The 14,231-nt window shown below is 37.2% G+C and overlaps 1 protein-coding gene across 1 annotated transcript in view; it reads left to right on the top strand.

The window, feature by feature from the left end:
- NT5DC1 (5'-nucleotidase domain containing 1) overlaps positions 1–14,231 on the top strand; it is a 126,857-nt gene that overhangs the window by 81,818 nt on the left and 30,808 nt on the right. The window contains exon 8 of the mRNA XM_005490688.4: positions 4,004–4,101. Coding sequence (XP_005490745.1) covers positions 4,004–4,101 — 98 coding nt within the window. The remainder of the gene's footprint in view (positions 1–4,003; positions 4,102–14,231) is intronic.

Here is a 14,231-nt window from a genome sequence, read left to right as displayed (position 1 = left end):
ATGAGAAATGTGCTTCTTCACAGCAGAAAAGATAAAGCAGGCAGTTTATTGCCCTTGGCAACTGGTGGAGGCTGCAGTTGCTGATCACAATAGCTGTTTATAGCATAATGCTAAGAACATGGCTGGTCAAGTCAAATTCAGTGAAATTCAGCAGAACTATCACTTACCTAGAAAATAAATTAATCAGCTATGCAAATAGTGAGGTGACAGAGTGAGACTGTTTATTTATCATTAATCCAAGAAATAAAGTAGTTCAGTGTGACCCTACCTTGGCTATCAGGATATGCCAGGGAACAGCAGAATGAATACAGTAACACTGTAAGAAAACCACGGGTAAGGTAAAAGACAGAGCTACCTTCCAAAACCAGTCCTGCCAGTATGACTTCTCTTTTGTACTCTCTAGGCTAAATGCTAAAACAAAGCATCAGCCGTGCCAGTTCTCACTACTTTGCATGAACATTACGCTTGCTCGTTTGAGGGACAAATCTACCTCCTGACAAAAAGTAATTCTCCTTTATGAGCAAGATGTCTGTGAATTAACTCTTTTGTGTAAATCTGTCTAGTTATTTCCTAAATGAAAATTTGGTATAAAAGTAAATTCTTTCCCGTACAATGATTTTGACTTTCTGTTCCTTGGTGAATAGTGTTCAGCTGTTGAAGGTAGGTGTAGAAATCCTGCTGGAAGACAGTAAGCAAGATATCAGAAATGATCAGCTGCCTTTCAAAACACCAAAAAAAGATATCCTGGTAGAAGGATACTGTGTCACTCTCTTTTCCACAGAAGTGTAGATTGTTCTATGGTATTTATTACAATCATGTTTTCCAGTGATTCATGCAGTGTGGCTTCCAAGTAGCTTTTGGAGAACTGAGTACTCCACTGTCCATTAGACTTTAGTGAAGTGGGGTTATTTTCCTGAAAATCTAAACTTTTTAGTGATTTTGTTTGTTTCATGCCTCTCATGTGAGATATAAAGACTCTTCGTATCTGTGCTACTTTTTGCTGTACTGGAATATAGTTTAGGTTCACCCCTATTATCTCTGCCCTTAACTGTATTTGACCAGGGTAACTGGTTTTTATTCTTGACATCAACACTGCATTTTATTCTTGATATCAACACTTACAAATTGCACTTACATAATCCTTTATTAAGGATTATTAAGGATTATGTAGGTTAATCAAAATGATACTGAGAAGCCCAAAATTGTATAGTATGAAATAAAAAAACCCATAATGATAAATATGGAAAAAAAGAGATGCGTGTAAAGTTTTAGCCTCTTACTCCTAACATCCTTACCTTGTAACTATTTACTTTTTTGCACTTTATTAAAGAAGCTCCTTTTTGGCGAAGAAATTATTGTCTTCATAAAAGCTGTGCTGGGAGATTCATATTAAGTGTATCATTTACCATTTCATGAGCAAAATATCCCAACTGTGCTCATCTGACAAAATTGTCCTTAATTAGAACACATTTTGGTAGGGAGAGGAAGTATAAGAAAAAACTTCATTTTGGAATAAAATGACAACTGTTTCCCAGCCAGAACACAAACGTACTGCTGGGATCAGTAAATAAGACATGTAAACCTTAAAAAACAAGTGCCGGCTCATTCATACAGCAGCAACATGGTGTGACTTTTCAGTCTTACCTACCACGAGGATGCTGCCCGGTTAGTTGGACCTTTAAATGTTGGCAGAAGCACACCTCAAGATGAGTCAATCATCACATAGTCACTGAAGCCAACTGTATTTCACTTTTTCAGGAATGTTAGCCACCTAAAAGTGAGTAACTTTTTGAAGCTGGTCATTTCGTTTCCCTCTGTGGTTAGTGGAGAGAAACCACTGGGCATTATCCTTGCCAATTCAGTCTGCATGGTTATGAATTATGTCTGAAATAAGTGGGATGGATTACGTTTCAAGAATGTGGATGTTTCTCCACTGGCTCTGTCTGTGGTGTCAACCACTATCTGAATTCAGAGTGCAGTTTTTAGAAGGTGAAATGTGTAAGATACATCCTGCCCAGTGTGCAAGCTACTTACTGTAACCACAGGCCACTGTACCAATCACAGGCAGTGATTGGTGGAACAGATTTGCTTTAGGTATGGTGTTACATAATAATGTAACACAAAGTCTCTCATAGTAACAGCAGCTTTGTACATGAGATTGAATATATTGTTTCAAAAAAGGCCACAGATAACAGCATCTCCTCACACAAAGCAGTTTTTCAACAGAGTAATAAAAAGTTACCAATTATTCTGAAAAGTCTGTTTGTTCTGTTTCAATTTTTTTAAACAAAGCGCTTGCCACTTTTCCCACAAATCAGAGAACCACTGAGTCATTTAGGTTGGAATAAATCTTTAAAATCATTGAGTCCAGGCATTAAGCAAGCACCTCTGTGTTCTCCACTAACCCATATCACCAAGTGCCACATCCCCACATTATTTGAGCACTTCCAGGGATGGTGGATCCACCACTACCCTGGGCAGACTTTTCTCCTACTTGACCACCCTTTCTGCAAAGAAATTTTTCATAATGTCAAATCTAAACCTGCTCTTGCACAGCTTGAGGGAGTTTCTTCTTATCCGCTCACTTGTTAATTGTTCTTTTTTGTGCTCCTGAAATGCTTGCTTTGTTTTGCAAATCCAAGCTTAATTTACCTCTAGGTGGATTATTTGCATCAGGTGCTAATTTGAAAAGTTTATCTCTGTTGATACTTTTCACCTGAGGACAGAAGAACCCAGCTGTTGGCTCAGCATCTGGAGTCTTCCACATGGAAGCAAATTTTAAAAACACACCATTGTAATATTTGATACTGATACTTTTAAAAAGGCAAAGGTTTACATATGGTCATGGGTGGAGAAAAATTAGACAAAGCTAAAATTTCATTAGAGAAAGAAGATTTAAAGGACTTTTATTTTAAAGCTGGAATGTAATTTTGAGCACGGCCCAAAAGCTGTCTCTCATAGAGAGAGCATTCAGTTTTTGATAAGATATCTCAGTCCCATGGAAGACTATGACTTATTTGAAAGTGATATAGTTGATTGGTTTACTTCCAGCAAACTTCCTCTACTGCTGATAGCATTTCAGTGCCTGTGTCCATCCTGGACTTGCCATCTGTGATTTCATTGTTCCATTCAAGAGTATCCAACACTTTTTTGATTTTGTAGGCAATGAAGTCAGCTAAGCAATGAAATATTTCTAATAAAATAAAGTGCGTCATAGATGAGGAATGTTTTCTTACATACCATGCTGAGACATTCAAACCCATTTAAACTGATGGGATTTCCACAGTCCAGATAACAATCTGTATACATGGACCAAATGATCTTTGAAAAATCTGTATTTAATCGTGGGATTCAGCAGGCAGATGAAGACTTGAAGCTGGTGGCTGTTTATTTGTAGTCACATGTCCAACCTCCCTGTAACCAGCAGGGATGTAGTGAGAGCAGCCAGCAGAGTCTGAAGAAGGCATTCAGCTGTCAAAATGGTGCTTCAGTTTTGGAATATGTGAAATTACACTCTAGTTTCCATTGGCTGTAAATTAGATCTGTGTTGTCTGCCAAGAGCATCTTAGGCCTGTGCATACCTTCAGTGTGGACACCTACAAATAAGCACCTGTCTTTTTAAGTCTCTTCAGCCACTTCCTACCCCATCACTTCAGATTTTCTTCTTTGAAAAGAAAGTCCCTCATTTTACAACTTTCAGTCCACCTCTATGCATATGTTGCCATCTCAGATTAAAAAAATGTCATCTGTTACATGTTCTCCTGAGATCAAGGAACATCTTTTTACAAATAATGAGTGTTCTCAAAGATAACTCACTGGGGGTTTGACTCTTTTGACAGCCTCAGGAAAAGAATAATAGACATTGAACAAGCATTGGAAAAAAAAGTGACAGAAACAAGTACCTAAAAGAAATACTCTGATATTTTCTGAAGCCTTAAAGAGTATTTCATGACATTTTAAGTAATTTGTTAGTTTAATTAATCACATTTACTTTATTTTCTAGGAATGATTTTGAAGAGTATTTTGACATTTTGATCACAAATGCTTTGAAACCTGGTTTCTTCTCCCATACACCAAATCAAAGACCTTTCCGAACTCTTGGTAAGTTGCAGCTGTAAGTCCCTTCTCATCTGCTTACTTCTATGGAAAAAACAAAAAAGAAAATTTAGGCAACTGAACACGGGCAGTGGAGTGGGAAGTGGACTAAAATTCTGTTAAGACTGAGGAGCATTGAGAAATTAAAAATTACAGTGTTGAGGACATTTAAAAGGCAGAGCTGTGATAGTAATTGAAAATACATTGGGGTTCAGATATTTCATCAATAATGAAAAAGAAGCTTTATTGTGCTCACAGGGTCATGCAGAGAAAACAAAATTTAGTTCTGGGAAAAAACAAAGCAGAAATATTTAAAGAATTTAAAGGAAATTAGGAGAACTGTACAAATAAAATTGTAAAGCTGAAGGAAAGAATTTATGATGGAAATCTGACAGCATTAAGTGTGTTTGGCTAAATAATGAGAGAGCAGGTGAAAAGGAAGCACTCCTGTACTCACTTAATTTAATTAAAACAATCTGAAGCACACTTGGCAATGTTGTCCATTAGGTAATTAAGGTTGTAACACAGGAGGTTTATAAGAGCAATGTTCATTGAACTACAAATAACACTAAAACATTGCTGAAGACTGTTTACTTTTCCATATTTTGGTAAATACCTTTATGACTAAGTTACCTGAAAGTTAATCTTATAGCCAAAATAACTTAAGTCAGCATACACTAAACCACAGTTGATCATTAATTTATGACAGGAAAAGCACCATTCCAGCCCAAAAGAAATTTTGCTTGTGTAACTTCTACAGTAAATCTGAAACAAGCAGCAAAAATACACATTGAAACTATATTTTAATGTTTCACATATTTATATAGGAAAATAAGAAGTATCTTAGGTGTGATTTTTAAAGGATTAGTTCAAATAGTTGCCAAGCTGACAGTTTGAGAAAAAAGTAATCTCAGAAGGAAAATTGAAACTATTTGTATGAAAGGAGAAAGGGGAATAAAATCATAAAGGGTGAAAGACGCTTAGTTCTGCAACCATTTGATTTAGTTTTGTATAAAGCAAATTGAAAATAAAATGTAATTCACTTTGGAGTTCTTTTAAACAATCTGATTAGCCTGACTTCCTGAGGAAATCCTGCTGTGTCCCTCTGTCAGAAATCCAGCCAGCAGCTTTTGGACCTGTTGGACAGTTTCAGTAAATTTAATAGACAGCCAAAAAGCTCCAGGATACTTTGATGAGGGTTTTTTTGTTTTGGTTGGGGGTTTTTTTGTGAAAAAAAGGGGCAGAATAGAGGGAGAAGACCAAGTTACTCTCTCCATTGATAATATGTAGCATTGGCATAATCACCACATTGGACTGTAAGGAACAGTTTTCATGAAGATGTTTCTTTCTCTGCTTTCAAACAGGAACAGCATTATCTGGAGTCCTCTTACTTACTTTGTGGTTTTCATTCAGTTTATATCCTGACAACGCAAAGGGGCTCAAATGTCAATCACTCATTATGTTAATACCTTATTAATGCAAAATAAAATGTAGTTTTTGTTCTGGACACTTCACTATCTAAATAGATGAAGCACATGAACATAACTAAAGTAATAATCAGATAAATAATTTGTTGAAACAACTAACCTGAGAGTGTATTTTTTTCTTAATATGTTTGTATCCAAAGACAGTAACTGCTGTCTTCTGCAAGACCAACCACAACATTCACAGCACAGACTTATACACATAGGATAGATTTTTAGAGATATGTTTAAAAGTACTGTAGAGCTTGTTTAAGACTACATGAAGTTTAAGCCATAAAAGTAGGAGCATTTATATGAGAAAATTCCCAAAATAATAATACATTTCTCTAATGGTTATTTTGCTGCCCTGCCTCTGTGTTCCTCACAGCAGCTGAAACAGTATACAGTGAAGCTTCTAACACATTGACAGGGAGCAGTTTTCCAGTTTTCAGAATTTTTAAGGCTTTCTTTCATATCAGAACCACTGAAAATTAAAAAATCGAAGTTTCTAGTTTCTTTCTTCCTGTTGGCACTACAGACTTCAGGCAGAAGAGTTTGGCCACTGTGCTGCAGATCAGGGGGACAAAATTTTCATGTTTTTCCTTTGAAAAATTAAAAATCTGTAGGTGGGCATTATAGTAAATATTTTCTTAAAGCACAGAGACTAAACTTTTGCTAAGGTAATTTAGGGTAAAAAAACCTTGTTGTAGGAAGAAATGTGTTGGGAAGTAATGTGTTGTTTCTAGGAAGAAAACAAGCTGAAGTAATTGCTTATCATCATTACCCATTTTTCCAGGTCTGAGTCTCAGCCATGTTCTTCCAACCATTCAGTCTGAGCTGCAATAAATTCCTAATGGTACCATTTTTCATAGTGCTATAAATGGACTTCAGGATAAGGCAGAAAATATGGAATGTGTTCTTAATTTCAAATATCCCAAATGTTGCTTTGTGTGCTGGAGCTAAATATTATTTATCTGTAACAGGACTTCTGCTCCAGATTTTGAAGGAAAGGTTTTGAAGTTTACTAAAGAGAAGAATAAATTATTCTCAGTGAATTAGTTCAAAAGGCAGTTGTATTCAGTAGGCATTTGAAGGGGAACGAGAAACAGGACAAGATGACAAAGGAGGCATTGTCTGGAAATGTGATATTGGGTAACAACTCTGGAAGTGTTTTTTCCAGCACACAAGTAATTTTAGAGCTAATCCATTTAGAAACCATGAAAAAATATTTTAATTGATCAATGAAAATTGCATCACTATTTCATTTTCATTTCAAGATGTGCATCATTTAAGGCAACCAAAACACTGTTTGAAAGCCTAAAAGATTTGTATGACTGAGGCACTGAAAAGCACAATAATTATTTATTTAATTTTGCATAATTTTTTTTCAAAGTACCATTCTGTTAAGTGAAGGAACAGTTTATAGGTATCTTTACAGATTTTAGGACAGTTACACTTATTTTGATTTGGCAAAATGATTTTTATGATTAGGGGTAACTTATGTAGCAAAGGATATATTTTGTGAAAACAGAGCTGCACATAAAAATACCCCCAGACTTTGCTACCATAATATAAATACTCCATAACTAACTTGTTATTCATGAGGTTGTATTTTGTTTTACATAGGGAAATTCCTCTCATTGTTCTTGAAAGTACTAATAATATCTTGAGCTATAAGACCTAAGGATCATGTTGAAAATGTTTGTGTAAATCCTATGTTGACAAGGAAGGATTTTCTTTGCTTTCAACAGCTACATCCAGCTTAAAATAATTTCTTATTCCATGAAAGGCTTGGAGGAATATAAATAGAAAAGACAGTTGTGAATTATATGATAATCTGCAGTACATGAAGATTTCTGTAACATTTGACAACAGAGCTTTCCCTTTATCACATCACTTTTTAATGCATATCGAATTACTAGCCTGACTGCTAGTCCTGATCATTGCCAGATACATCCAAAATTATAATTGAAATGCTAATGATAACCCTTAATTCCCTGGAAGCCTTCTCTAAGTCAGTATTCACAGGGAAGTCTGCTTGGTCTTAAAGAATGCTTATATATCTTTTATTTTCAGCTCAGGCACAGCTGTCTTTTCTGATCTGGTTTGTTTTTGTTTTGTTTTGGGTTTTTTTCCATAAATTGGAAATGTATTGCTGACTGTTCAGTGCCTGAATTTAAAACACACGCTTCAAAACTTATGTATAGCCTCATGTGCATGTATCTGTACAGGCTGAAAACAATCCTACAGATGTAGTGCCAGTGAATACCACTTTCAAAGCCTGCTTTCAGTTACACTTCCAGGCTGTCTTCCTTCCTCTGAACTTGAATTTCTGTCCATCTTAAGGTGCCTCTGCTGCAGAATGTAGCTTCCCATTTAAGAAACTTTCAGTCCTCTAATTTTTATGGTTTTCTGGTGACTGCCATTTTATCAGTTCTGTGCAGAAGCTTCTTCTCCACCCTTCTAAAAATACAAGAAAATTCTACAAGCTGAAAGGACCAATTAGAAAGGAAATAATGGAGATGGGATATAAAACACCATGTCTCTGCAATAAAGACCACCTTTGGTTATTAGGGACTGCAAGACTTCAGAAGGTGGTGATCCCATGTCTGCTACTTGAGTTTTCTTTTGCCATCTTTTGTGAACAACTATGTTTGACTGTGCCAGAGATGGGCTGGGGGATCCAGCTGGTGGGGCCATGGGAGGAGGGAGGTAGAGTAAGAGCAGAGCAGGACATGGAAGCATAGAGGGGAAAGGGATTTCACACTGATGGGGTTTTCTGAATATCAGGTCTTTGCTTTTTGACTTCTACTGTTGCCTCAAGGAGGACTTTTGCAATAAGGCTAGGGTGTCAAGCATAACTTAGCATGATGTACCCATGTCCTGGGCTGACTGGGGCTCCCAGCTGGCCCTCCAGCCAGAGCAGGGGATGCAGCAGTGTCTTCCCACAGGTCTCAGAGCTCAGGAAGCCTTTTGCAGGGATGCCCACAAAGGGCCTCATCTCTCAGGAGGCACAAGCAGAATAACAGCAGCACCAGCAAAGGGCACCTGTGTAATCTTTTCTCCCCTGGCTCAGGGTGTCCCTGTATCTAATGCAGCTGTGCTTGTTGCCATTCTTCTGGAGATGGTGCCTGTTCAGATCAGTCTGTGTGGATATGTTCTGTAACATGAGGCCACATAATAATGCATTTTTGCCGGGAGCTTGTGACAGAGTGCATGTAAAGGGTGCAGTGGCTGCACGCTGCGTTATTCAAGAGCTATCAAGTCTATAACCATTTCCTATATCTCTTCTACAGGAAGATGCCTTTATATTGTTATAACATCCCACAGTGCCATATGGCCCTTAAAAGCCATGCTACTCTTTTTTAAGGGAAATACTGTTTAGCAATTCTTTAAAGTGTATTGGCACTGTTTTTCATGTGATTTCCAGCTTTTTAGGAAAGAAAAAGAATTAAAACTAACAAGTAATGTTATTTTGTACTCTAGTTTTCAAAACTCAGTCTTTTCGTACCTCACAGTACACGACATTAAGATTAAGAGTCTCTTAATGCTCTAATATCAGAAAGAAATTCTGTAATAAGCTGACAGTAGGAGGTCCACGATTGAAAGGGATAAAGCATCTTGTTGTGTACCCAAGCCACCACTGAGAAATAATTCCCTACTCTAATCTCAGCCAGGGATTTTCATTTTATCCATGATTTCTGAGAAAAAGGAGTTTCTTTTTAAGCAACTGGTTAGTATCGATGATTATATAGACAGATCTTCATATTCAGTGCTAGAATCTGACTGTTTTTAATTTTAATAATTAGAAACCAAAAGGATTATGGAAGTATCTTATAAAGGTGCTTCCTTCAGGTGACACCCTCTTTGGCAACACGATCAATGTCTGACTCCACTTTCTGAAAAGCAGGCTAGGACAGGTCTGTAGGGCTGACAGTGGAAGACACATACAAAGAAATTTAATCTCCTATACCAAGGTTTGTTTTCATACAAGTATTCATAATCCACTGGAGAAGCTCGGAGATTATTTCAAGAAAATCCACAATGTTAGGGTTCTTCGATGACTGTTTCACCTCCTGTCCTTAGTTTAAATGATCTTAGTCTAAAACTATTCCACTTTGTGTACATCCTTTGCAAAGATATCAGCCACTTCAGATTTTTTTTCTTGACAGTGTAAACAGCTGTCTCAGAGACTACTGGTTTCCTGATCTTATTTATGTCCTGTGGACAAACACTTTAAAAAATCAACAGGTGTTACCTTGTAATCAAAGGGACTTACCAATCAATCTTTTTAAGGTTTGCTAGATGGTACCTGCATGTAGTTTAAAATCAACACTCTGGGAATAATTTGAGAACAGAGGTGATCATTTCCTATCATGTCCTCAATGTTTGTAATTAAGTCATGGGATACGTAAGATGAGAGTCATTTAACTGTCCTGATGGGTTAACAAACTCTTTTCTAACCGTTAAATTTTATTTCATTTTTGGTAAACATAATCTTAGTAGATGGTAACAGTTTGGATTTTGGGTTTTATGTGTTCAGTACAAAGTTCTGTAAATTTAAAACAGGTGCAAAAAGCAAAACAGAGTTGGGCCAGCACATGCTCACATCCTTTTGCAGAGCAGGTTGTTAAAGTCACAGACTTCTTTCTTTCTGATAGTTTCCAAAGTCCTTGGCTACCATGTTTGATGGTCTTTGCCTTCTTAAAACAAATGCTTTGTACAATTTTGTTCCATGACAGAGATAATGAATTAGAACTTGAGGACACAGAATTGATCACTAACTGGCAGTGCATCATTTATAAACCTTTTGTGAAATGCAGGAGACACTGCAGCTTGCACTGATAGTGTGTGTAGCCACTGCTGCACTGACATGGTTAAACTGGTGTAAGTCCTTCAAGTTGTGACTCTGTAGTAGTTAGACCATGTGGAAGCCAAAGAATTACTTTCTCTTACAGCACATTCCTCTTGGCAATCCGAGCTGGGAAGCCGTTCCTTTTCTTAGGAAGAGGAGTGGAGTGAGTGTGTTTTGTTCTGGTTGTTTGGGGTTGATTTTTTAACAGGCTTTACTGGTACTTGCTTCAGAAGTGAGGCCAGATTGTCATCACATCATTTATACAAATTTATTTACACAAATTATGGGTTTCACTCAAGCATTTTACAGCACATCAGAAGCTGGAGGTTGGGCAGCAAAGCTCTATTTTTGTTTCTACCAGGAGGGCACCATGTTGGCCTGACTACAGCAATTCACTATAAACCTGGAGCACGGGCCAAGGGCTGAGATTTCAGCTAATGCCTGAAACTGGCCATGGGAGGTACCTGGTTATCAGCTGAACTGGCCAATGGAAATTGGGTTTGGTGCTCCTTGAGCTCCTTTGGCTCAACCATATTAGCCAGAAGAGCTGCCAGGACACAGGCCACTGTGTTTGCCTAACCATTGAGGATTATGCAATCTTGTGGTATATGTGGGTAGGAATTTCCACCCATCCCTTACTGCAAACCTCTATCAATACTGCAATTTCAACCACATTTGAGTCTGGCCTGGCATTCTGTGAGATATTACACCCTCAGCAGGCTGGAGAGGAAAAGATGGGACTATCACTGCCAACCCAGAGAAAGACTGCAGTACAAACTTCCCCTTCTGAGTATCCATCCATGAGAACCTGGCTACAAATGACCCAGCTACTGGTAAATGACCCAGTAGTTGGGTCATTTGAGAGACCCTGCACCCTAAGAGACTTTCAGTGAATGCAACAGCACAGGAAAACTTCATAGGAAGATAGTCCCCATTATTTTCACTGCTGTTCATAAACAACTCCCTATTTAATTTTTCTTTTCTAAGTGTTTAAAGTAAGGCATCTCTTTGTTGCTGAGTATTGAGATGCATTCTCCAATGCCCATCCTTCTTTAAAAGAAAAAAACTTACGGTAAATATGTCAGGCCAAAGTCCTTATATGTTTGCATAGTGTTCAAAGTGCTTCAGAGGATAAAAGGAACAATAAGTCATTCATCCAAAAATCAAAACAGTGAAAAACTGCAACTTGCTTCTGCATAGAGACAGCAGGGGTTGCTTCAGCTGATTACCTTTGATATTAAATAGCGTGTTTGGCACAGAGCTGATAAGAATATTACAGACAACTAGTTCAAAGAAAGTTTAAACTGCTGCTTTCAAAAGCATGGTATCTACAATATTCCTTTTGTTAAAACTGGAAAACATGTTTAACATATTTGCCAAGTACTCCAAAACAGAATTCTTTGTGTATAGAGAGTATATTTTCATTTTTAAAAGGAGTTACAGTAACTGCTACAGTAACACTACTACAAAATCCTAGCTATTGATTACATCATGTTATATTCAAGGCCTTGAAGGATAAAACTCAAACCCCTTTTCTTTAAGCTGTTGTGTAAGGATGTGATAAGAGTCACTTTCTGTCTTCTAGGAGCCCACAGGCAGACCAGATAAACAAATGCTAGAAAAAAAAGCACTGGCTTTTTTGTTTGAACTAAAGAACCAAGATATTGAGTGACCTCCCCTGCACCGTATCTCTGGCAGATATGTATGTTCACCTAAGATATGTAATGTCCTAATCCAGAAGCAGTGAAGAAAACTCAGTTTGAATAAGGACTCGTCAGTCTTGATTGTGAAAATCCTTTTAGCTCTTTTTAAAGACTTAGCATATGGAAAAATTGACATTATTTCAATTAATTCTGCTAGATTTAATTTTTATGGTTTGTTAATATGTCCTTTGTAATTTCAGGGAAGCGGACCCATGACCTTTACTTAGTAAATTTATTGTAGTAAATTTTAATTAGTAAATTAATTTCAATTTCTATATTGAAATTAATCAAGTTATTTGATAGTTATCCAGCAATTATTTCAAATTATTGAAAGTGATAAGCTCAATTAGTTATTTATTTTAGATGACAGCTGCATACCAGTGGTTCAGGCCATGTTTGTGTTTCATTTTATGAAAGAAACTTCCTTCATAGAGAAGCATGTCAAATGCCTTGAAACACACACATACACCATGTAATTAGGAGGTCATTAAAAGTCAACAGAAGAACCTCTGTCATAGTTCTGTGATCACCTTCTGGTGTTGTTTCTTTATTGTCTTTTATTTCAGAATGCTAGCAGAGAGTAGAACTCTAGTACAGTCTGATCTGGATTATACCAGAGAGATAAGGCAGGGAAACTGCCCCACTTAGGAAGCCAAATTAATCTAAAAAATGCAGCTTCTTTTTACAGCAGAATGAGCTAAGGGCCTGTCAACCCAACTCTCTCCTGCCAGTGGGTGCCCACAGAACATAAATTGCCATAACCTAAAACCTGTGTTTTCAAAACCGAAGCCAAAATGCCTAAATGACCACTTTGTATTCCAGACAAAACTGTGTTCAGCAGATTATCTGGCTTAAGGGAATTCTTCTCCAAAACATGAAAATGTTATTAAGAGGAGATGATTCTTTCCCTTCATATTCTCTAAGAAAAACAGACAATATATAGAAGCAAAGCAGTGTACACTCAACTTAGACTACATTTATAGTCTAATAATAATATATGATGCGTAAAAATGCTTGGGATTCATGGAAGATTTTACACTGAATGTGGAGACCCAGTTCTGTATGGAAGAGAAAAGCAAAAGTATATTTCCATATATGAGCAAGGCTTGCCAAACCTACTCTTATTAGCCCTGAGATTAGCTCAGCTGGTTAGAGCATGGTGCTAATAACACCAACGGGTTTGTTGCAGCAGTAGTAGCAGGCATTCTGTAATAATACGTTGAGTTCTCATGTTTATGTTTCCTTAGAAATGCTAAAGAATGTGTAGCAATTTTTTAGAAGATAATGTGATTCAATACTCACAATTCTAGACTAGAAGGGTGAAATTGTGGTTATGATTGTCTTTTCACCTTCATTCTATTTCCCAGCACATACAATAGTGTCCATGTCTGGGGGGGAAGAACCAAATTGAAATTTCAAAAGACTGAAAGGAACACTAGAGAGGCAAACCATGCACAACTCAGCAGCTGTTCTGGCATTAAGAGAATACATATTTCCATTTTATTTGTTTTGTACAATTTTATTATTATATGGTTAAACAGATACATTTTATTTTGTCCATGGAATAATAAATGTCCCTCTGGAAAGCATATAAATTTATGTAGATTATTACCAGACTCTACTGCTGTTTCTAAATAGGATGTACACCCTTGGTAGCTTATTCAAAACCTGGCTTTTTTACTTGCCAAATCTGTATCAGAGAAATGGATCATTTTAAGAAGCTATTTTTTTGTATGGAGTTGCAAGCCTCTCGCTGTCGTGATTTCAGCCCAGCCAGCAGCCAAGCCACTCCCTCCCTGCCCCACCAGCAGGATTGGAGAGATAATCAGAAGGTAAAAGGCAGAAACTCATGGGTTGAGATAAAGACAATTTAATAAGTTAAGCAGTTTAATAAGTTAACTTTTGGAAATTAAAGCAAAAACTGTGCACTCAGGCAAAACAAAACAATTCACAGCTTCCCATGGGCAGGCAGGTGTTCAGCTATGCCCAGGACAGCAGTGCCCCATCACACGTAACTGTGGCTTGAGAAGGCAAACTCCATCACTCTGTGTTTCCCTTCCTTCTGCCTCCCCTCACTTTATATACTGAACATGATGCCAAATAGTCTGGAGTATC

This window comes from Zonotrichia albicollis, chromosome 3 (genome assembly GCF_047830755.1).
Source record: "Zonotrichia albicollis isolate bZonAlb1 chromosome 3, bZonAlb1.hap1, whole genome shotgun sequence".
NCBI classification, from domain to species: Eukaryota; Metazoa; Chordata; class Aves; order Passeriformes; family Passerellidae; genus Zonotrichia; species Zonotrichia albicollis.
The sequence above is the reverse complement of the archived record's forward strand: the minus strand, read 5'-3'. Positions and strand labels throughout refer to the sequence as shown.